The 24595-nt window shown below is 37.9% G+C and overlaps 1 protein-coding gene across 16 annotated transcripts in view; it reads left to right on the forward strand.

Annotated features, from left to right (window-relative positions):
- The window catches only part of Ccdc171 (coiled-coil domain containing 171), a 342210-nt gene that overhangs the window by 193205 nt on the left and 124410 nt on the right, over window positions 1-24595 (forward strand). For all 16 annotated transcript variants that reach the window (XM_015994935.3, XM_015994936.3, XM_076564450.1 and 13 more), the window contains 2 exons: window positions 11693-11838; window positions 14244-14298. In XM_015994935.3, coding sequence (XP_015850421.2) covers window positions 11693-11838; window positions 14244-14298 — 201 coding nt within the window. The remainder of the gene's footprint in view (window positions 1-11692; window positions 11839-14243; window positions 14299-24595) is intronic.

Below are 24595 nucleotides of genomic sequence, written 5' to 3' on the forward strand. Positions count from 1 at the left end.
CCTGCCTTTTTTATTGCCTTTCTATTTTGCCTTCTCATTGGCTGTAAACCCAACCACATGGCTTCCTCATCACTGCCTGTCTATACAGACCTCTAGGTCTTTATGGTTGGTACTGAGATTAAAGGTGTGTGTCACCAAGCTGGCTGTGTCCTTGAACACACAGACTCTGCCTGCCATGTGATTGGATTAAGGGTGTGTGCTACCACTGCCAGACTTCTGCTTAATGCCTTGCTGTTAGCTCTGATTCCTAGGCAACTTTATTAACATACAAATGAAATCACATTTCAGCACAAATAAAAAAATCACCATAGATTTTGTCAATGGCTTTTTCAGCATCTAATGAGATGATCATGTGTTTTTTTTTCATTCAGTTTGTTTATATGGTAGATTACATTGACATATGTTTCATATGTTGAACCATCCCTGCATCTCTGGGATGAAACTTACTTGATCATGGTGAATGATTTTTTTTATTTGTTCTTGTATTTGGTTTGCCAGTATTTTATTGAGAATTTTTGTATAAATGTTCATGAAGGAGACTGGTCTGTAATTCTTTTCTTTGTTACATCTTTGTGTGGTATGGGTGTTAGGGTGACAGTAGCCTCATAAAAAGAATTTGGCAATATTCCTTCTGTTTCTATTTTGTGGAACAAGTTGAGGAGTATTGGTATTAACTTATCTTTGAAATTCTGGTAGAATTCTGTGCTGAAACCATCTGTCTCTGGGCTTTTTTTGGTTGGGAGACTTTTAATGACTCTTTTTGTTTCCTTGAGGGTTATAGGTCTGTTTAAATTGTTTTCTGCAGCATAAGCTGTCTTCAGTGTTTTTGATCTTAGCCATTCTGACAGGTATAAGATGGTGTCTCAGAGTCTGTTTGATTTGCATTTCCCTGATAACTAAGGATGTTGAGCAATTCCTTAAATGTCTTTCAGCCATTTGAGCTTCTTCTGTTGAGAATTCTGTTTAGTTCTATAGCCCATTTTTTAATTGGATTGTTCAGTATTTTGATGTCTAGTTTCTTGAGTTCTTTATATATTTTGTAGATCAACCCTCTGTTAGATGTGGGATTGGTGAAGATCTTTTCCCATTCTGTAGGCTGTCGTTTTTATCTCATTGATCATGTCCTTTGCCCTACAAAAGCTTCTCAGTTTCAAGAGGTCCCATTTATTAACTGTTTCTCTCAGTGTCTGTGCTACTGGTATTATATTTAGGAAGTGATCTCCAGTGCCAATTTGTTCAAGACTACTGTCACTTTGGAAATCAATATGGTGCTTTCTTAGAAGATTGGGAATCAACTTCCCTTAAGACCCAGCTATACCACTCTTGGGCATATACCCAAGGAATGCTCAATCATACCACAGGGACACATGCTCAACTATGTTCATAGCAGCATTATTTTAATAGCCAGAACCTGGAAACAACCTAGATGCCCTTCAGCTGAAGAATGGATAAATAAAATGTGGTACATATACACAATGGAGTACTACTCAGCAGATAAAAACAATGACATCATGAGGTTTGCAGGCAAATGGATACAACTAGAAAAATCATCCTGAGTGAGGTAACCCAGACTCAGAAAGACAAACATGGTATGTACTCACTCATAAGTGGATACTAGATGTAAAGCAAAGGATAACTAGACTGCAACTCACAACTCCAGGGAGGCTACCTAGTAAAGAGGACCTTAAGAAAGACACAGGGATTGCCCAACGATAGAGAAATGGATGAGATCTACATGAACAAACTGGGGGTGGGGGTGGGGTAATGGAGGGCAAGGGTAGTGGGAAAGAGAGCTTAGAGGAGTGGGAGGTCCCAGGTGGATCAGGAGCAGAGTGGGAGAACGGGGAGGGAGATACCATGATAAATGAAGACCCCAGAGGAACAGGAAGAAGAAGCAGAGTGCTAGAGAGGTCCCCAGAAATCCACAAAGATACCTCCACTGTAGACTACTGGCAATGGTCAAGAGAGTGCCTGAGCCGACTTGCTCTGGTGATCAGATGGCCAAACATCCTGGCTGTCATGATAGAACTCTCATCCAGTGTCTGATGGAAGCAGATGCAGAGATCCATGGCTGAGCCCCAGGTGGAGCTCAGGTAGTACAATCGGTAAGAGAGAGGAGGGATTGTATGAGCGAGAGATATTGAGACCATGGTTGGAAAAAGCACAGGGACAAATAGCCAAACTAGTGGAAATGCATGAACTATGAACCAATAGCTGAGGAGCCTCCATGGAACTGGATCAGGCCCTCTGGATAAGTGAGAGAGTTGATTAGCTTGAACTGTTTGGGAGGCCCCCAGTCAGTGGAGCCAGGACCTGTCCTTGGTGCATGGGCTGGCTTTTTGGAGCCCGGGGCCTATGCTGTGACACTTTGCTCAGCCTTGGTATAGGGAAGAGGGGACTGGACCTACCTTGGCTGAGCCTACCAGGCTGGGCTGACTCCCCAGGGGAGACCTTGCCTTGGAAGGATGTGGGAATGGGGGGGTGGATTGGGGGGGAGGGCTGGGGTGGGAGGAGGGAGGATGGGGGAATCCATGGCTGATATGTGAAAATAACTTAATTATAAAATAAAAATATTAAAAAAATTGTTTATCTGGTCTTGATTTAATTTTGGTATGTGGCACCTATCAAGAAAATTGTTCATTTCTTTTAGATTTTCCAATTTTGTGGAGTACAGGCTTTTGAAGCATGACCTAATGATTGTCTGGGTTTCTGTGGTGTCTTTTATGTCCACCTTTTCCTTTCTAATGTTGTTAATTTGGATGCTCTCTCTCTGCCTTTTTGGTTAGTTGGATAAGGGCTTGTCTATCTTGTTGATTTTCTCAAAGAACCAACTCTTTGTTTCATTGATTCTTTGTATTGTTCTCTTTGTTTCTATTTTGTTGATTTCAGCCCTGAGATTGATTATTTCCTGCTGTCTACTCCTCCTGGGTGAGTTTGCTCTTTTTGTTCTAGAGATTTCAGATGTGCTGATAAGTTGCTAGTGTGAGCTTTCTCCAAATTCTTTATGTAGGCATTTGGTGCTATGAACTTTCCTCTTAGCACTGCTTTCGTAGTGTCTCGTAAGTTTGGGTTTGTTGTTCATTCATTTTCATTGAAATCTAGGAAGTCTTTAATTTCTTTCTTATTTCTTCCTTGATCCAGTGGTGATTCATTTGAGAGCTGTTCAGTTTCCATGAGCGTGTAGGCTTTCTGAGTTGTGTTGTTTTTCAATTCTAATTTTAACCCATGGTGATCTGATCAGATACAGGGAGTTACTCCAATTTTTTGTATCTGTTGAGGTTTGCTTTGTGACCCAGTATGTGGTCAGTTTTAGAGAAGGTTCCATGAGGTGCTGAGAAGGTATATTCTTTTGTGTTTGGGTGAAATGTTCTGCAGATGTCTGTTAAGTCCATTTGAGTCATAACATCTGTTAATTCCCTTATTTCTCTGTTAAGTTTCTGTCTGGTAGACCTATCCATTGGTGAAAGTGGGGTGTTGAAGTCTTCCACTATTAATGTGTGGTGTTTGATGTGTGATTTAAGCTTTAGTAATGTTTCTTTTACAAATGTGAGTGCTCTTGTATTTGGGGCATAGATGTTCAGAATTGAGACTTCATGTTGGATTTTTTCTGTGATGAATATGAAATGCCCTTCTCCATCTCTTTTGATTCATTTTAGTTTGAATTCTATTTTGTTAGATATTAGAATAGCTACACCAGCTTGCTTCTTAGGACCATTTGATTTGTAGCTAGAGTTTTCCTGCTTTGCCCACAGTCAGGACAAATCTTTGTCACCCGCCAGTCCCATAGCCGCTCAGACCCAACCAAGTAAACACAGAGACTTATATTGCTTACAAACTGTATGGCCGTGGCAGGCTTCTTGCTAACTGTTCTTTTATCTTAAATTAACCATTTCCATAAATCTATACCTTGCCACGTGGCTGGTGGCTTACCGGCGTCTTCACATGCTGCCGGTCATGGCGGCGGCTGCAGTGTCTCTCCGCCTCAGCCTTCCGCTTCCCAGAATTCTCTCTCCTTGTCCCACCTACTTCCTGCCTGGCCACTGGCCAATCAGTGTTTTATTTATTGACCAATCAGAGCAATTTGACATACAGACCGTCCCACAGCATTGAAAAATATTTTTGCAACCCTTTGCTCTGAGATAATTCCTGTCTTTGAAAATGATGTGTGAAACAAACAAACAAACAAACAAACAAACAAACAAACAAACTCTAGACCTATAGGCTGAAGATGGATGCCCTAACATTGTAGAGGAACTTTGGGTAACTGTCCAGGCAGACAGCTGTCTCTGTCATTCTAAATTTTTGGAAGTTGCTTTACAGCACACTTCCTGTGTACTTAGGTAATATTATAACCTTCTGTGGTCTTTGATGTAGTTGAAAACTAGATAGTTATAATTTTCCTTGGTTATGATAAAAGATAGATATGAAACTTTAGACTCACAAATATAGGGTAGATGGTAGGATATTTTTTTTTAATTTTGAAAAAATATAAATAGACTAGATATTGTTACTGTAATTCTTGCGTGATAACTGTTCTACTATATGTAATTTTACTTTGTTAAAGTTAAAAACCTTCCTTTTTGACTAGAAAGGAGAAGTTCTGTGGGATGTTTTTCTTTATGCTGTGAATATGTGTTGCTCTAATTCGTTGATAAAGTTGCATTGGTCTATGGCAAGGCAGTGTAGAGGCAGGAGGAAATTCAAGCAGATAGACAGGAAGAAGAAGGCAGAGGCAGGGGAGATGCCAGCCTGCTGCTCAAGGAACAACATGCCAGCAGACTGATAAGCCACGGAACACATGGTAAGACATAACAAGAAGCCTGCCATATGCCTTGCAACTGATAATTAAAAAAAAAAGTTATGTGTGTGTTTTTTTGTATGCAGCAGAAGGATGGATCCTGTTTTCATATCCATTCTGTTAGCCTGTGTCTTTTGAGTCCATTGATATTAAGGAATATTAATGACCAGTGATGGTTAATTCCTATTGTTTTTTGGTTTTTTTGTTATTGTTGGTAGTGTGTGTTTCTCTTTTTTGGGTTTTGCTGGTATGAGTGATTATCTATTGCCTGTGTTTTTGTGGATGCAGCTAACTTCCTTGGGTTGTAGTTTTCTTTCTGGTACTTTCTGTAGGGCTGGATTTGTAGATAGATATTGCTTACATTTGGTTTTGTCATGGAATATCTTGTTTTCTCCATCTATGGTGATTGAAAGTTTTACTGGGTATAGTAATCTGGACTGGCATCCGTGGTCTCTTAGTGTCTGCAAAATGTCTGTCCAGGACCTTCTGGCTTTCAGAGTCTCCATTGAGAAGTTGGGTATAATTTTAATAGGTCTGCCTTTATATGTTACTTGGCCCTTTCCCTTTGCAGCTCTTAATATTCTTTCTTTATTCTGTATGTTAAATGTTTTGATTATTATGTGGCAAGTGAACTTTTTCTGGTCCAGTCTATTTGGTGTTCTGTAAGCTTCTTGTACTTTCATAGCCATGTTCTTCTTTAGGTTGGGAAAGTTTTATTCTATGATTTTGTTGAATATATTTTCTGTGCCTTTGAGCTGGAATTCTTCTCTATCTTCTATTTCTATTATTCTTAGGTTTGGTCTTTTCACAGTGTCCCAGATTTCCTTGATGTTTTGTGTTAAGAATCTTTTGTATTTAATATTTTATTTGACTGATGAATCTATTTCCTCTATCGTATCTTCAACACCTGAGATTCTCTCTTCCATCTCTTGTATTCTACTTGAGATGCTTGCATCTGTAGTTCCTGTTCTCTTACCCAGATTGTCCATTTCCAGAATTCCCTCAGTTTGTGTTTTCTTTATTGCCTCTATATCAATTTTCAAGTCTTGAACTGTTTCCTTCACCTGTTTGATTGTTTTTTTTTTCTTGGTTTTCTTTAAGGGATTTGTTGATTTCTTCTAATTTTTTTCTTTGTCTTTTCCTCAATTTCTTTAAGGGAATTTTTCATTTCTTCTTTAAGGGCCTCTGTCATCTTCATAAAGTTATTTTTAAGGTCGTTTTCTTCTGTTTCATCTGCATTGGATGTTCAGGTCTTGCTGTTGTAAGACCACTGGGTTTTGGTGGTGCCATATTGCTCTTTATGTTATTGAATGTATTCTTACCCTGGCATTTACCCTTGTGTTCTTCTAACTGGTGTAGGTGGTGCTTGTGCCTATAGGGTCTGCTGATGTTACTGGAGAGGGCTGTTCACGGGGAGGATGCTAGGGCAGGTGTGGTTGGGTGGCAGAGTGGGTCTCTTTTTCCAGCTGGTGTAGGTGGTGCTTGTGCCTATAGGGGTTGCTGCTGGCTGGCTGCTGGAATCTGTTCTTCCAACTGGCATGGTGGTGCTTGTGCCTATGGGGTCTGGTGATACTGCGTGAGAGGGCTGTCCACAGAGAAGATGCTGGGGTAGGTGAGTCTTGTGGGGACAGAGTCCAGTGCTTGGCACTTGTGTATTTGTTATAAATTACTAATTGCTCAGCTCACAGATCGTTGACTTAATTGTAGACTATAGTGAGTGTTAGCTTTGCTCCTGTTTGCCCTGCAGTGGACTTGATGGTTATATCATGTACACAGTGACCCTTCTGTGAGCTTGCAGTAGCCACTCCAATTAATTCTTGATTAATACAATTTTGTAGTTGTCATACTCTAACTGGCTGAAGATGATATTATTTCCTTTTCTAGTTTTGAAAGGTTTCGCCTAGTTTACTGCTAGCCAGGAATGTTTGTTCAGAAGTCACAGTTGGGTAGCAGTAAGTGTATTATTGTAATTGCTCTTATCGAAATTGCTGTTTGCAGTGCTGGGGATCCAACCATAACCCGTGCAAGAAGGGCTACTGAGCCGAGTCTCAGCACTGCAAACTTAGTTTTTAAAATTGTTACATTTCCCCTTGACCTCAGAAACATAGTTTAAAGCTTTTTTTCTTGTTTTCACTTTGAATGACTAACTTTTTCTACCATATTGAATAGCCATTAGCTTTTAGTCTGGAGGAATGTGGATCCAAAGATAGTCCCCATTAGATGAAAGAAAATCTATAAGAGCTGTACCTCCTGGGGCTTAGTTTTCCTAGTGGCCTAATGATCTAAAGCACAGGACTGTACCCCCATGAGAAAAAACTGTAGGGGAGTCCCTCAGCATGCAGAAATATTATTTAGAGAAATGTATACAGTATATAGATAACTAACTTTTGTGTTGTACAACTATTAATCAAATACTCTGATTCACGGAATTCATTTTATGAAATCTTTTGTTGTTTTGAGACAGGGTTTCTTTGTGTAACACTGGCTGTCCTGGAACTCACTCTGTAGACCAGGCTGGCCTTGAAAAAGATCTTATCTGCCAGTGTCTCCTGAGTGCTAGAATTAAAGGCGTGTGACACTACTGCCCTGCTAAATTTTTAAGTTTTAAAATCACTTACCAAAATTATAAACCTTATATATTTTGTGTATCTTTAAATTAGAGTTTGCTGAAATAATTAGACATATTATATTTAAAGCACCATTTTTAAAAAGATTTTCTTCAAAGAAAGCATATAAAAATAACTTACATGGGTGATGGCTGCAAATCTCCGTGAACATACCAAACCCTCATAAACTATACAAAAATTAATTGAGTGACAGGTGAATTATGTCTCAGTATATCTGTTTTCACTACACAAAATGTGTTATTAGCGCAAAACTATATAATTTCAATTTATAGTAATAATTAAAGAAATTATTAGCATTAACAAACATTTAAAGATTTAGAAATACAAAATTATGAATGGCTTAAAATAATTTGTGTTCTTATTCAGTAGTAATATGTTTATTACAGAAACTTCAGAAACCATAAGTAAAATTTTTTAAAAATGTGTGAGGTGTTTAATATCCCAGCCATATATTTATGCCCAAATCTTCTGTAGTATCTGTTTTCTTTGTGTCCATCCTGTGCTTTGCTAGCTCTTATTCCTAGTAAATCATTTTTCATGACTAATTTATGGAACTAGTCAGGTGTAAATACCTTTTTGCAATAGTAGTTTACTAGAAGCATTTGCTTTTCTTCTCCTGGATCATGAGAGGTATACATGAAGGTGAGTAGGAACTGAAAAGAAATACCATAAAGATATATAGTAGATGGGATATAATTTTAAAAATTTGCTTTCAAGCATTTATGGATTTAAAATGAAAAGTAAAATTTTTGAAAGTATTGACACATGAGTTCTTGGGTCAGTGGAATATTTTTACCCTTTAAAAGACTCTTATTATAATATGTAGCATTAGCTTTCTAACAGCTCAAATTGTTCACAACACCATTTAAAGATAAGTTCAGTATCAGGCTTTGAGTTTTCTTTTCTTTTCTTTCTTTCCTTCTCTTTTTTTGTAAATATTAAGACCTGAGTACAAAATGAGGGCTGTATTGTGGATTAAGTGAAGTATCTCAAGGCTGTGCCGTTCTGATAACTGAACCCGGAGTGACCTTTCTCAGACACAATTACAGAGCTGTATGTTTTTCCTTTAATTTCATCAGGGGTTTAATTAGTATACAAATAAAACTTCCCTTATCTTCCTTTCTACCTAATTGGCTTGTCTTCGCTTATATATGAAGTATGTGAAAGTGGGCTGTAATTAGGGTGACCGTGTTAACCTTTTTTCCTCCAATGCACTGTTGCCTAAAGGCCTCAAGGCCTAAAAACAGCGCTTTGGATTATTGCTTTGCAATCACTCTGGCTGTCCCATAGGTTTTCTCATGAGCAGAAGGGCTTTGGGTGCTGCAGGTTCCCACTGCTTAACAGGATCTTCATTCTTTTCCCCACTAAATGTTTATTGATTATCTCGCTGTTCCAGGCTCAGCCTCCAACAACTTAATATCAGGTGACAGTCAGGAGAGTTCTCCAAGTAATTAGAGTTGAGCATTGGGGGAACAATTAGGAGCAGAGTTATTAAACTTGATTTATCCTATTCTCTCCTGAACAGTTTCTTGGATATCAGAACATCACACTTTCACAATCTACCCTGGTTGAGAAATTAGTGGCTAACCTGCTGCTTATCACTGTTGCCTTGCTGCCCAGAGGCACACCCTCTTGGTTCCAGTCATTCAGCTGGAAATATTAGAGTCCATAAAATTTATTGTGGGTTTTAATTAGGGAATCTGAACCAGAGAAGAGAAAAGCACAACTTAAAAATTCACAAGTAGGGTGTGCATTTCACATGTGAGATAGGTTTATATGCAAGTATATGGTATATATAAAATTCGTTTTCTTTAACTGAACCTCAGAATTTTTAAAAGGATCACAATTTTTGATCAGAAAGGTTAATGTTAAGAAGACATTTTTGACCCACTTTTTATAATTTTGTCTTTTACACACATTTGCATGAACTTTAGGGCCCATTGATATTTATAGATTCCTTGGTTAGGTCCTCCAACTCTTTAAAACAAGAACTCTATGCCTAAAAGTAAAACAACAGTGTTCTATTAAAAAAAAAAACTTTTGTGTTTTTATTTTCACATTCAAGGATCTCTGTAACTTTGTGTTTCTTTTCTATACTCCTGTGATGATATAAGCTTTAGAGGGCTCTGATGGCCTATCATAGCTCTTAAGAGATGAACTGGAAAGCACAGCCAGAGACAGTTGGTATATAAAACACTGATGCTGGGTTCTGTCTTCTGTCAGTGTATAACATAGATTGCTGAACAGACCATTGTGTTTGAAAATGAAGCAAACGGATGAGCTCAGATTGGACAAGCCAGGCTGGAAACAGTATGTTAAAGCCTGGACAGCCCCTTCACAAGTGGGCACTCCAGTCTTAGGACTTACTGAGCAAGACAGTTTTAATGGAGTAGCACACATTTATCATTTCCTTTGGAAGAAGAGTTAGAGCTTTATGCTAATTGGCAGTAGAAAAGTGGCCTTTTTTAATTGTTTGGGATAGATCAGAAATACTAAGTTTAAACCAAATAGCTTTTTTTTTTAAACAAAGAATCTCTTGATAGTTCAATGCCTTTAAGTATCTTAACAAAATTACTAGAATTGGAATGGTTTTTAAAAAAATCTGTTCTTTGTTGTCTTTAAACATTGTTTGAATATTTCCTTGGCAAAGCATTCTTTTTCAAATTTTTATGATAAATTAATTTTTTAACATCAAAAATAAAGACACAGCTTCTATAGTAATAGATAATGTTTCAATACATGTATACATTATATAATGCTTAAATCAGATCAAACACATCTGACTTCCAAGTACTTATCATTTCTTTGTAGGGAAAAATATTCAACTCATTTTTTAGCTTTTAAAAATATATGCTATATTGTTTTTACTTATGGTCACCTTCCTGCACAGTAGCCCGCTGGAACTTCTATGTAACTATCATGCAGCACCCATTGTTCAACTTTGGGGTGTTCTTAAAGGCCCATTAATATTAAAGTTTAAAAATAAATTTAAGTATCTAATACATAACCATTGTTGCTTTTTACTTAGTTTTGATGCTTGTATGTGTAGTTATTGATTGACTGAAAGTGAATTACTGAATTTAAAAGCTTGCTGCATTTTTAAACACCTGATTTGACTGGATTGCTTTAAATTTCTTGTCATTTGGGGTGAATTGCTTTAGCTCACATAAGTGGCTTAGATTTATAATATCTTTGTGACTACATTAAGAAGAGAGTTTCAGACATGAAACTGAATGTATCGCTTCTTCGTGGGAATTGTGAAACACAGCTGTGGATATTCATGTGTGGCTAAACTAGCAAAAGGAATAAAGCAGAAGCGTGTGCAGTCAGTTGTTTGGCTGACTGGTCAACAAACTTAATTGTAAAATCTGTTCAATAAGCTTATTTTAGAAATTTTAGAAGGCAAAGGATGAACAGATTTTTGATGATCAGGGGATCATTTGATTCCTATACCATTTTACAACCTAGAATTTTAAATGTGGTCTAGAAAATATTCCTTAAAATTGTTTCTGATTCTAATACTTTCTCCCTTAACCCTTTAAAAAAAGCTGTGCAATTGCATGCTGGAATTCCTGTGCTAAGTTGATGTTTAAAGAACCGCGAATCCAGTTTGTAATTTCTGTGATTAGGAAACATTTGTAAATGCTAAATCATTATGAGCACCAGTATTGAGCGTCTCATTAGTTAGAACATGCTGATCATACTTATGTAGTTGTCCTTGATGTGGAAGTTATTTGTTAGGAAGCAAATAAAAATTACTTCTGAGTCCCATTTGCCTACTGAAATGTGTAGAACAATCTGCCACAGACATAGTTATAAAAACATGAGCCCACCATTACTTCTGGTTCCCTTCCTTCACCCATACACTCCTGAGGGCATCTAGAAGCTCTTAGTTATGTCAAGAGTTAAATAGAATCTAACCATCATGTGCTTTGTCCCATCAATCCTTTATTTTCATCATTAAAAGCAAGCACTTATGGCTTCAGATTTCTGTAATAAGAAATTTTTAGTAATAATACCATTTGTTTGTTTTACTTTGCACAATAGAGTTGCATTTTGTAGCCAAATATTCCTCAGAACTGTGTAGTTCTCATTTCTAATTAGCAGGTATGTAAAAATTTTGCAGAAAATTTGTTAAACCTTGCTGTGTAATGACCCAGCTCTCCTTCTCAGTCAGGCTGTGTTCTTCTCTGTCTAATAGCCTATGGCATAAATTGAAGTTAATTATCAGGACTGACAAGTAGCTCTGTTTTCTGTCTGCTCGCAGAGTCTCTCCGAGGCAAAGATGGAGCTGAGAAGGAAAGATCAATCTCTACGTCAGCTCAATAGACATCTTACCCAGCTGGAGCAGGACAAGCGTCGACTGGAGGAGAACATCCATGATGCCGAGAGTGCCCTCCGCATGGCAGCCAAGTGAGCATCTGGACCGTGGGGAGATCACTTAAAACAGACAAAAGATCAATTCTTACTTTCATGCTCTGGGTTTTAGCCCTGGATAATACAGTGCTAGAAAACAAAAGTGCAGCTGTCTGTCTTTGAAATTCTCTGATATACCCTCAAAAAGAAAACTCTTAACACACTAAGTGTATATTTTATAGAGAAGCCTCAGAAAGCATAAGCTTCTGTTATATAGCCTCAAATTATGCATATCTGGTGCTCAGTGTTGGTATTACACGTTTGCAACCACATTTTCATTAATGTGGAATGTAAGATTGTTTATTTAAAAGTTTCACATAATTATGTTATTTGCTTCTATTATTTATTCTTTATCACCTTCTGCTCCACTGACTCCACCCCTGATTTTGCTTTGTAGAGTCTACTGATATTACAAGTAATATTTACATGAGGAGATGTTGATATACAATCAACATGTGTATCGTAGCCTTAAAATGCAGCTAAAACAGGTTGATCATGGGAATCCATTTAAGCTTATATATGTATATGCTATAGTATATTTAATAGAAAAATACCATTTCAATGTGGACAGCTGTGTAAATGTAGAGAATGCTTTATCCCATTACCATGTAACAAGTGGACATACATATACTTTGAAGTTCAACAATTCTCTTAAGCTTTTTATTGTTCCCTATAACAAGGTTTATGAACTAATTTAAGACAGGCTATTGTTCAACAGCATAATGAAAAGAATTAAAGAAACGTGATTCTAATTGATTCACTGTTCTGTTTGGAGTTTTTAATTCATGAAAATGAAAAAACATTAATTAAAAGTTTTTGAGACAGACTCCTGATAGATACAAACTGTGAATTGTTACTATACTCTATAAACTGCAGGGATAAGCCTGTAAATCATGGAGTAGGCATCTGCAGACTTAGAATAGCAGTCACTATTGCTTCTGGGTTGATGACATCACCTATACAAGATGAGACAATGAATTCCAAAGTACAAATATTGGCTTGCTTGGATAACCACCAATAGTTTTTTTTTTAATTGTGCAGTTATATAACATTGCAGCTCCATATTAAATGTATATAGCTTTTATTTCTAAAAATATAAGTTTGGCTAACTTAGATTTTTTGCCATCTTCTCTGTCTCCTCGCATTGAGTGAAGAAAGACTAGGCAGTTAACCCCGAGTCTCACAGTACACTGGGGTTCTTAGGTGTGTGGAAACAGGGTTGTAAAACCTCTGGATTTCTGTTGTGTTTTTACAGTGCTGCGCTTAACTCAGGATTCAGGTGTCTAAGGCTTGTTTCCATGGGCACGGGATCTTATACAACTAAAGGAGACTGATTAAAACCTGGGATGTCATTATATCATTTACATTTCCCATTTCTACATTGCTATTAAAATCTAGTCTTTAGCATTTTCACTCAGAGTTTGATTTCATGATGAAAGCTGAATTAAATCCACAGGCTGAGAAGTGAACTTGTAACTGCACGAGTCTTGTCGGTCACAGAGGGTTGAATTTCACTGTGGCTGCATGAAGGGACTGTGAAGATAGGCCATAGTATTATGATTATTTTTGTTTTTTTGAGACAGGGTTTCTCTGTGTAGTTTTGGTGCCTGTCCTGGATCTCGCTCTGTAGACCAGCCTGGCCTTGAACTCACAGAGATCTGTCTGCCTCTGCCTCCCAAGTGCTGGGATTAAAGGCGTGTGCCGCCGCTGCCTGGCTAGGTGGTGGTGTTTTACACAGCATCACCACTTACAGTATTTTGCTACCAATATGATTTAAAGAATGTCTTATTTTTTCAGAAAATTTTAAATTGTGAATAATGAATAATGTAATCATGGTTTCTTTATCTTTTCCATTCTTTTAACTTATGATTTCTTTCCCGCAGTTTAGGACAAGTGAGCATAAGAATTAAGTGTAAATGTATCAGTGGTTATGGTTATGTTTTACACTTTTTTCACATGTGTTTGGTGTGTGTGTGTGTGTGTGTGTGTGTGTGTGTGTGTGTGTGTGTGTGTGTGTGTGTGGTGCGTATGACGGCCATAAGTTGACATTGAATCTCTTTTGTGATTGGCCCCGACTCTATTTGTTGAAACAAGGTCTCTCATAGAGCTTGGAGCTCACCAGTTTCCTCTAGTCATGCTAACCAATTTGCTCTGGGAGACTGTGTCTGCCTTGTGAAGACTGGGGTTATAGCCTGGCTGCCATGGCTTCCCATTGTGCGCTGGGGATCTGGACCCTGTCCCATTTGCCAGCAAGCACTTCATTCAGCAGGCCACCTCCCCAGCATCAAGTGCTATGCTTTTAAAGGGAGATCGAAGACAGCTGGGAATAGTGACTAGAATGGAAACAAGTGTAAGAAGACTTGGGTTATACTCACACTTAATATTTTCTCTCTTTTTTCTAGAGACAAAGAATGTGTTGCTAATCACATGAGAACAGTAGAAAACATGCTTCATAAGGTATTACAAATTTTTAAAATCATTCAATTTCTGCTCTGATTATTCTGGTCATTATTTTATTAAGTGAAAAGTAGTTTAATTATTTTTGACCATCTTTTAAAATAAATTAGCAAAAACATACTTTGGAAATGACTATGTACTATGTTGTCATTTGTTTTCTAGAACTCATTTTAGGTACTTGGTAAAACTATGAAAATTACGTTTTCTCCAAACTGGTCTAAATGCACTGCAGTTACTTGTGGTCTTTATTGAGTGGTCCAAAGGCCACCACCATTCTCACCTGACCAAAGACTGGACTGTTGTCAAACAACTGTTCATATGTGTACTCATGGAGAGATGGGATATATTGGCAGTAGTTGTGTACCTTTGCCAGGTAATAAGTTATTCAAATGGAAATTTCTTACTTATAGGAACGTATTCTTAAAATGAAAAATCCATTTAACAACCTATTATTTTCAAAACTGATTGCTTTTATATTATAAACTATGGCTTAATATGTAGTAATTAGCAGCACAAATGTGTTACATTAGTAAAAGTTGTTAGCTATTTAATCAAGAATTTTTTACACTTATTTGTTTATTCATGTACTGTGTGTGTGTGTGTGTGTGTGTGTGTGTGTGTGTGTGTGTGTATGCACACACACTCACATGGTACACTTATGGAGGCTAGAAAGCAACTTGTGGAAGTTCTTTCTTTCTTTCTTCCTTTCTTTCTTTCTTTCCACTATTTGGTTTCTGAGGATTAAACTTGGGTCATCAGGCTTGGTGACAAGTGCTTTTGTCCACCAAGTCATCTTGGCAGCCCCTCATTATTGAAAAGTAATATTATTTACATATTTGTGTTATTATCTAACTGACAATATATTGGAAATGCAGATATCTAATACTTTTAAGATATATGGAAGTAATGAATGACTAACAAGAATTTTAAAACCCTAAAAATTAATAAATTCTTCTCTCATATATTACATCCTAACCTCCTTCTATTTTCCTTAAAAACAACAACAACAAAAACAAAAAAGGCAGGCCTTCCAGGGATATCCAAACATAGCCTAACAAGATACAATAGGATTAGGCACAAACCCTCATATCATGGCTGGACATGGCAACCTACTAGGAGGAAAAGGTTCCCAAGAGCAGGCAAAAGAGTCAGAGATACTCCCCATTCCCATTGTTGGGAGTCCCACAAGAACACCAAGCTACTCAGCCATGCAGCGGACATAGCTCAGACCCATACAGGCCCCATATTTGTTCCCTCATATAACTAATACTTTTAAAGAAATGAAATAATAGCGAACTAGCCAGGGGTGGTTAGCACTCAGGAGATAGAGGCAGGTGGATCTCTGTGAGTTTCAGGCCAGCCTGGTCTACAGCGAGAGTGCCAGGACAGCCAGTGCTACACAGAGAAACCCTGCCTCAAAAACAACAAAGACAATAACAAAAAACAAAAACAAAACAAAAAAAAAAATAATGAGCTAATATTTTAATACATTTTAACACTTACTGTATTCTTTGGAGTTTTGAAAATGACATTTTTAAATCACTAAAAATATTCTGGAAAAATCTAGTAGTCTGAGTTCTATTTTCATTTAGGATTCTTTAAACCGTGGTCTCTTTCTTTCCCCAGAGAGTTTAGCCTGTAGTGTAGTTTAATATTCACACCAAGTAGGTGTGTGCTTCAGATCTGAAATTTAGATTTTCAGCAAAGTGTGTCTTAGATATTATTTGTATCTGCTGTGTCTTAGGATGGAAATGTCATATGTATAGCATGCCCCTTATATAGTTAGAATTGACTTTGAAATCTAATTGTTCAGCTCTCCAGATGGAAGAGCAATGTTAGGTAGAGCCTAACTTGTCCAATTGATGTGGATTCCAGGGAAAGACATTGTCAATGTAAAGTGCAAATATTAGATCCTGTCCTTATGAAAATGGAAAGTGTCTATTTGAATATAACAAGACTAAAGGTAACAGGACAACTGTAGTCACACAGTTCTTCAGTTTTTTTTCTTTTTGTCACACAAAAGAAGAATGTCTGCAGCACTGGTCTGATGCCTCCTACTTCAGATGCCGTAGATAACTATTTTGATTTATGGCTTTGGCAATTAACGCAGTGGTGTTTAACTTGTCAGTTACTTTTCAAGCTTGAAGTAAAAATTTTCAGAAGGCTATTGATAATTAGGGATAGTTATCTTTTTTTGGAAGTTCTGGATGAGAATGATTGGGTGTCAAGAGGGCCTTGAAGCTCTCAGAGAAGTAGCCATACCTGTCCTTAGGCCACAGAGTGCCACACAGGTATTTTCTCGTGTTTTTGAAGACTGTGTGGTATAGCTTTATTTACTGCCTTTAACACACGGCTTAAGAGTATCAGTTATTATAGAATAAAACTAACTGTAAGTTGACGAAATGAATTTAAATATTACTTCTAATATAGTAAATAATTTGTTTCCATGAACATATTTCTACATTTTTAAAATATTTTAATGATATTTGCTAATTCCTAAACTTGACACATTCCATTAAACTTTTCAAAATCTAAAACCATATTGTATAAAGCAATTGTCTATCTACTATTTTTTAATCCCACTTGGGACTGATGCTGGTATTAAATAAGAAAAATAATCACTTTTATTTAAAAGCACATGCAGGGCCAGCGAGTTGGCACTTGCTGCTCAAGCCTGATGACCTGAGCTTATCTCCAAAGCCTGGATGGAAGGAGAGAACTGAATCCCAGAAGTTGTCCTCTGACCTCCACTACTGCTCCCCCTCACCAGGCAAACACACACATGTGTACATGTGCACATACACTAATAACATAGTTTTTAATTTAAAAGAGGGAGAAGCATGTACACAGTTGGTTCTTGATACTTGGCAGTTTTGCACCTGTAGTTTTAACTAAGTACAGTGTGTGTGTGTGTGTGTGTGTGTGTGTGTGTGTGTGTGTGTACATGTGTCATGTGGACATATGTATATGCATGTATGTGGAGGATAGAGGTTGGTGTCAAGTGTCTTCCTCAGTCTCTGTCCACCTTATTCTTTGAAACAGGGTCTCTCACTCAGCCTGGAGCTCATTGATTCAGCTAGCCTGCCTGGCCAATGAACTCCAGGGAACTGGCTGACCTATCATCCCCATTGTTATTTTTTATTTTTATTTTTTTACAATACCATTCAGTTCTACATAACAGCCACAGATTCCCTTGTTCTCCCCCTTCCTGCCCCCTTCCCCTTCCCCCCAGCCCACCCCCCATTTCCACCTCTTCCAGGGCAAAGCCTCCCCTGAGGACTGAGATCGACCTGGTAGACTCAGTCCAGGCAGGTCCAGTCCCCTCCTCCCAGATTGAGCCAACCGTCCCTGCATAAGCTCCAGGTTTCAAACAGCCAACTCATGCAATGAGCACAGGACCCAGTACCACTACCTAGATGCCTCCCAAACAGATCAAGCCAATCAACCATCTCACCTCTTCAGAGGGCCTGATCCAGTTGGGGGCCCCTCAGCCTTTGGTTCATAGTTCATGTGTTTCCATTCATTTGGCTATTTGTCCCTGTGCTTTATCCAACCTTGGTCTCAACAATTCTCGCTCATATAAACCCTCCTCTTTCTCGCTAATTAGACTCCTGGCACTCCACCCGGGGCCTAGCTGTGGATGTCTGCATCCAGATTCCTCAGTCCTTGGATGGGGTTTCTGGCCCAACTATTAGGGTGTTTGGCCATCCCATCACCAGAGTAGGTCAGTCCCGGCTGTCTCTCGACCATTGCCAGCAGTCTTTTGTGGGGGTATCTTTGTGGATTTCTGTGGGCCTCTTTAGCACTTTGTTTCTTTTATGTGAACCACCAATCCTAGCTTGTAGGTGTGGTTGGTGATCTGGAATCAGGCCCCTGTGCGTGTAGAACAGACACTTTACTAACCGCACTATTTTTCTAGCCACCACTTCTCAGATCTTGGAAAAGAAATATGCCTGTGCTAATTAAACATATGGAGACTTGCTTTCTTCTCAAACAGCGCAGATAACAACTATAGTGCAATTCTATAGCATTTTCGTTGCTTTAGGTAGATATAACCTAGAGAGGATTAAAAAAATGTGGGAGGAAGTGAGATGGCCACTCTTTGGTAGACTGTGTGATTAGCATGTGTGAAGATTGAGTTCAGTACCTAGCAGCAACAAGAGAAATAATACAAAACACATGGGAAGGTAATCTAAGTTCTATACAAACAGTACATCACTCTGATGGGGAATTGGTATCCTTGAAGTTTATGTCTTGAGCTGGCCAGTGTCTCATCCTGGAGCCAGTCTTTGACAGGAACAACTATTTTTTCCCAAAGAATAATCTTGATTATTTTAAAACATATATTTATTGGGTTGGAGAGATGGCTCAGTCATTAATAGTGCTCTTTCAGCAAACCTGAGTTTGATTCCCAGCACCTACAACCGGTGGTTCACAACTGCCTGTGCCTCCAGCTCCAGGGGATTCTGATGCCTCTGGCCCCTGCAAGCATGAACACTCACGTGCACATACCCACATGCAAACATATAATTAAAAATGATAAAATTAAAAACCATGTATTTATTGAGGCCTCTTTTTTTGAAATAAGGTCTTGATTTGTAGTATAGGTTAGACTCAAGTTCACCATCCTCCTGCCTCAATCTCCCAATTGCTGAGATTATAGGCATGTGTTCCTATGCCTGGTGATGTGAATTTATGATGGAGGTCAGAAGTTAATTTTTTATTGATATTCTTAGGGAATCAATTTCAGGGTTGGTGTTAAGAAAAAGGAAAACAAGAAGGAGTCATTACAATGTTTCATGATGTACATTTTAAGATACATTCATTTCTCTATTGAGTTGAATTCCTAGCTGGCTTTATATTTTGGAAAATCTATATCTATTGAGCTTTTCTTCTGCAAAAAAGTTAATCATTTTAACCATTTAAAATGCATAATGTATAATTCAGATGCTAGGAGATGGCTCAGTGTTTAAGATCCCTTGCTGCCCCTGCAGAGAGGCCATGAGTTTGACCCTTAGTGCCCACTTTAGGCAGCTTTCAACCGCCCACAACTTCAGCTCTATGGAATCCAACAGAGACACACAAATAGTCCTAACACATAAACCTCACAGTGCAGTCTGTTGATTTGAATACATCAACACTATTGTACAGCGCTCATATTAGCTAATTGTATGACATTTAAATCACCTTGAAATAAATGCCTTGTTCACAAAGCAATTATTTCTTGCATATCCTTCATCTACTTTGACAAACATTCGTCTATTTTCTATCTCTTTGATTTTTCTATTCTGGATAGTTGAAATAAATACAACCACACAATATATGACCCTTGTTGTCTGGCTTTTTTCATTTGGTATATTTTTGTCAAATTTCAGCTATTTGGGAGGTGTATTAATGGTTCATTTCTTTTTGTGGGAGAACATTATTCCATTATATTGGTATATCACATTTCAATAGTGTCTGGACTAACTTACATTCCTACCAATAATGTAAATGGTTCCTCCCTTTCACTCCCCCGTTCTTTTCAATATGTAATATTTGTCTTGATAATAGGCATTCTAACTGGCATCAATCTAATTTTTATTTCTGTTTCCTTTTCTGCCAAAGATATGAACATTTTTCCACATATTTATTGGCCTTTTGTATTTCTGGTGAGAAGTATAAGTTCAACTCACTTGCCTGTTTACTGATTTGATTATTTGTTCTTTTGCTATTTAATTTTCTGAGTTGAGTTCTTTGTATATTCTGCATATTAAACTGTTGCCAGATGTATAGCTGGCAGAGATTTTATCCCATTCTGTAGTCTTTTTACTTTTTACTCAGTTATTTCTGTTGCTGTGCATAAGATTAAGCAATTTTTTTAGTTTTAAAAATTTCATACAATATATTCTGATCATATTCTCTTCCCTCTCTTAACTCCTCCCAGATATTCCTTATTTCTACCATCCAGCTTCATGTTGTTTTCCTCTCTCAAACAACAACCAAAAAGAAAGAAACTCCCAACCAAATCAAATCCAACCAACCAACCAACCAACCACACAAAAAAGCATGTAAAAAAAAAACCATGGAGCTAAGTTTGTGTTGGTTAACTGCTCCTCAAGATGAAGACTGCCTTGCAGTGTACCTAGTGTTACTCCATTGGAGAAAACTGATTTTTCCTTCTTTTAAGGGATATAAACTGCAGATAGCATCTTGACTATGGGTGGAACTTTGTGCTCACTTCATTTCTTCATGCTGGGATTTTGTATGGCTTGATATTGTGCAGGTCCTAAGCATGCTGTCACAGTCTCTGTGAGTTCATGTGTGCATCTGTAGCAGGCTTTCTTTTACTGTCAGCCCCCAAATCATGACATGGAGACATGATCAGCCTTAGCTTAGGCTTGTTTCTAGCTAGCTTTTTTTTAAATTTAAATAACCCATTTCTATTAATCTATGTGCTGCCCCAAGGCTTGTTTATCTCATCTACATATTGTCCATCCTGCTTTCCTGCTTCTTCCGTGTCTGGCTGTCTGGCTCCCCTTTCTCTCTGCCCACCAGTCTATCCAACCCTTCTCTCCTTAGCTATTGGCTGTTCAGCTTTTTATTAGACCAAGCAGGTGCTTTAGGCATGTAAGGTGAAACAGTAGCACATCTTTACATAGTTAAACAAATATTCTGTTCCACAACATGCATCAGCCCCGTTGTATCTGGAGAACACAGTTTCCTTGGAGTCATCCACCACTTTTGGCTCTTACAATCTTTCTGCCTCCTCTTCTCCTGAGACTTGATGGGGGGAGGAGTTTGATAAAGATGGCCCATTTAGAGCCCAACTTTCTGGTGTTTCTTATTCTCTGGTCCCTGTGTTAATTACCATCTACTATAAGAAAAAGCCTCTCTAATGAAGGCTGAACAATGCACATGGGTGTAGCAATAGTTCATTAGGAGTTATTTTATTGCAGTGTTCCTTTATCAGAGTAATAGTAGTAGGTTTTCCCCTATGGACAATGGTCTACCTCATCGAAGGTCTAGGCCTCATTATTAAGTCAGGAATGGGTTCTATCTCATGGAATGGGCCTTATATCCAATTAAAAAGTGATTGGTTATTACCATACCCTTTGTGCCACTGTTGCAATACTCTGTCTTGCAGGTACCTACCTGCATTCTCATATCTCACAGGGTTTGTGGTGTGTGAGGTTGAGGATTTCTTATCTGGTAATGTATATAGTAACATCACTATGAATGTTAGTCAGCAGGAGTAAAGCTTTTTGTTGGACATGGCTCGATTTCTCCAATGACATAGTATGTGGTCTCTTCAGCAATAGAATTGTGCCATCAAGTTTTGGTAACCAGTAGCTTTGGCATGCGATGTTCTGGGGTGGAAGCTCTGGAAACCCTCGGCCAGTGACTCAAGAATATGTAACCCATCCTAGTACTGGAGGCTTTACTTAGTGTATGATGCCTAGTTGGGACATTGTCTTCCTCATTATATTGTAACTCCATTTAAATTACACACACACACACACACACACACACACACACACACACACACACACACACACACGGAAGCTTCATAAGTTTTCATGTGGCTTTTCAAAAGGCCTGTATTTGTTAGTTGACCCTTCTCATAGTCCCCCCTTTACCCAGCCTTTCCTTGCCCCCCATTTAATACTCCTATTTAAGTTTCCACTCTATCTCTAACACTATATTCTGTCTCCCCCTTTTCAAAAATCCCCTCCTTCCTGCTAGTCCCTCACCACATACCTAGCCTGTGTAGATATTCTAATTGAAGCACAAGTATCTAAGACTGAAAGCTAACACGCGTAAGAGAAAACATGCAGTGTTTGTTTTTCTGGGTCTGGGTTAACTTACTCAGGATGATTGTTTCTAGCTCCATCCATTTACCTGAAAATTTCATTTTTCTTAACAGCTCTATTGTGTAAATGTGCTACATTTCCATTATCCATTCATCAGTTGATGGGTGTCTAGGCTGTTTTCAATTTCTGGCTATTATGAATAGAGCAGCAGTGAACATGGATGAGCAAGTGTCTCTATAGTAAGATAGAGAATCTTTTACCCAGGAGTGATATAGCTGGATCTTGTAGTAGATCTATTTTTACCTTTTTGAGAACCTCAATATTTGTTTTCTATAGAGGCAGTATGAGTTTATACTCTCACCAGCAATGAGTAAGTGTTCTCCTTTCCTTGTATCTTTACTAGCGTATGCTGTCATTTGTTTATTAATCTTAGTCATTCTGACTGGGGTAAGATGAAATCTCTAGGTAGTTTTAATTTGCATTTTCTTGATGGCTGAAGATGTTGAACATTTTTCAAAAGTTTTTCTCAGCCACTTGTAGTTTACCTTTTGAGAACTCTGTGTTTACTTATATACCCCATTTTTTGAATTGGGGTATTTGTTTTCTTGATGTTCAGTATATATATAATTTTTTTTTCAAGATAGGGTTTCTCTGTGTATCCCTGGCTGTCCTAGAACTTCTCTTAGACCAGGCTACTTTGAATTCAAGAGATCTGCCTGCTTTTGCCTCCTGAGTGCTGGGATTAGGGGCATGTACCACTACTACCTGGCTTCAGTTAAGTTCTTTGATACTCTTAATACTAATTATTTGTTTTTTTTATATATATATAATTGGTAAATATTTTCCCCCATTTTTAGGCTGCTTCTTTGCTCAAATGATGTCCTTTAATGTACAGAAGCTTTCAGCTTCATGAGGTCCCATTTATTAATTGTTGATCTTAGTGCTTGTACTATTGGTGTCCTGTTCAGAAAGACCTTTCCTGTGACAATGAGTTCAATACTGTTTCCCACTTTTTCTTCCATCAGATTCAGGGTGTCTGGTTTTATGTTGAGGTTCTTGATCCATTTGGAATTGAGTTTTGTGCAGAGTGATAGCTACAGACCTACTTTCATTCTTCTAAATGCACACAAACTTTTAAATGTCACGTCTTCTTTATCAGTTCTTGCTCTTATTTTCCAAGCTATGGTGTTGTATTTATTGTCTATGCCTAGATCTTGAAATATTTTCTGTATGTTTTTCTCTACTAGTTTTAGATCTTAAGTTTTTGCTTTGAGTTAATTTTGTGCAAGACAAGAGGTAAGGATTAGTTTCTTCTTTTACATGTAGTTTTTCTAGCACCAATTTTTAAAAGACTCTTTTGTTAAAGTATGTTTTGGCGTGATTATTGAGAATCAGATGGTTGTAATTGTATGAGTTATTTCAGTTCTTCTATTCTATCCCATTGATCTATGGGTCTCTGTTTGTCCCAATTATATACTATTTTTGTTACTGTGGCCCTATGGTATATTTAGAAATTAGTTATCATGATGCCTCAATGTTTAGCCTTTGGGCTCAAGATTGTGTTGACTGTTGTAGGTCATTTTTTGTTTCAATATTAATTTTAGACTTGCTTTTATATATATATATATATATATATATATATATATATATATATATATAAAGTTATCTTTGTAATTTTGATGGAGATTATGTTGAATTTGTAGATCTCTTTTGGTAATAAGGCAACTTTCATAATATTAGTTCTTCTCCATTAATATGGGATACTGGGCTGGATAGTTTTATGTTAACTTGACATAAGATAAAGTCACAAGAGAGGACAAAACCTCAATTAAGAAAATGCCTATATAAGATAGGGCAGTAGGGAAAGCTGTAGAGCACTTTCTATCTTAGTGATTGATGGAGGAGGGCCTAGCCTATTGTGGGTGGTGCTATCCTTGGGTTGGTGATCCTGGGTTCTATAAGGAAGCAAGCTGAGCAACCCATGTGGACCAAGCCAGTAAGCAGTACCCCTCCACAGTGTCTGCTTCAGCTCCTGCCTCCAGGTTCCTACCATGTTTGAGTTCCTGTGCTAACTTCCTTCGATGATGACCAGTAATATGGAAGTGGAAGCCAAATAAACCTTTTCTTCCCCAACTCGCTTTTGGTCAGGTTTTGTTTTCTTTTCTTTTCTTTCTTCTTTCTTTCTTTCTTTCTTTCTTTCTTTCTTTCTTTCTTTCTTTCTTTCTTTCTTTCTTTCTTTCTTTCTTTCTTTCTTTCTTTCTTCCTTTCTTCCTTTCTTCCTTTCTTCCTTTCTTCCTTTCTTCCTTTCTTCTTCCTTTCTTCCTTCCTTCCTTCCTTCCTTCCTTCCTTCCTTCCTTCCTTCCTCCCTCCCTCCCTCCCTCCCTCCCTTCCTTCCTTCCTTTTCCTTTTTTTTTTTGGTTTTTTGAGACACGGTTTCTCTGTGTAGTTTTGGTGCCTGTCTTGGATCTCACTCTGTAGATCAGGCTGACTTTGAACTCACAAAG

This window comes from Peromyscus maniculatus, chromosome 2 (genome assembly GCF_049852395.1).
Source record: "Peromyscus maniculatus bairdii isolate BWxNUB_F1_BW_parent chromosome 2, HU_Pman_BW_mat_3.1, whole genome shotgun sequence".
NCBI lineage: Eukaryota > Metazoa > Chordata > Mammalia > Rodentia > Cricetidae > Peromyscus > Peromyscus maniculatus.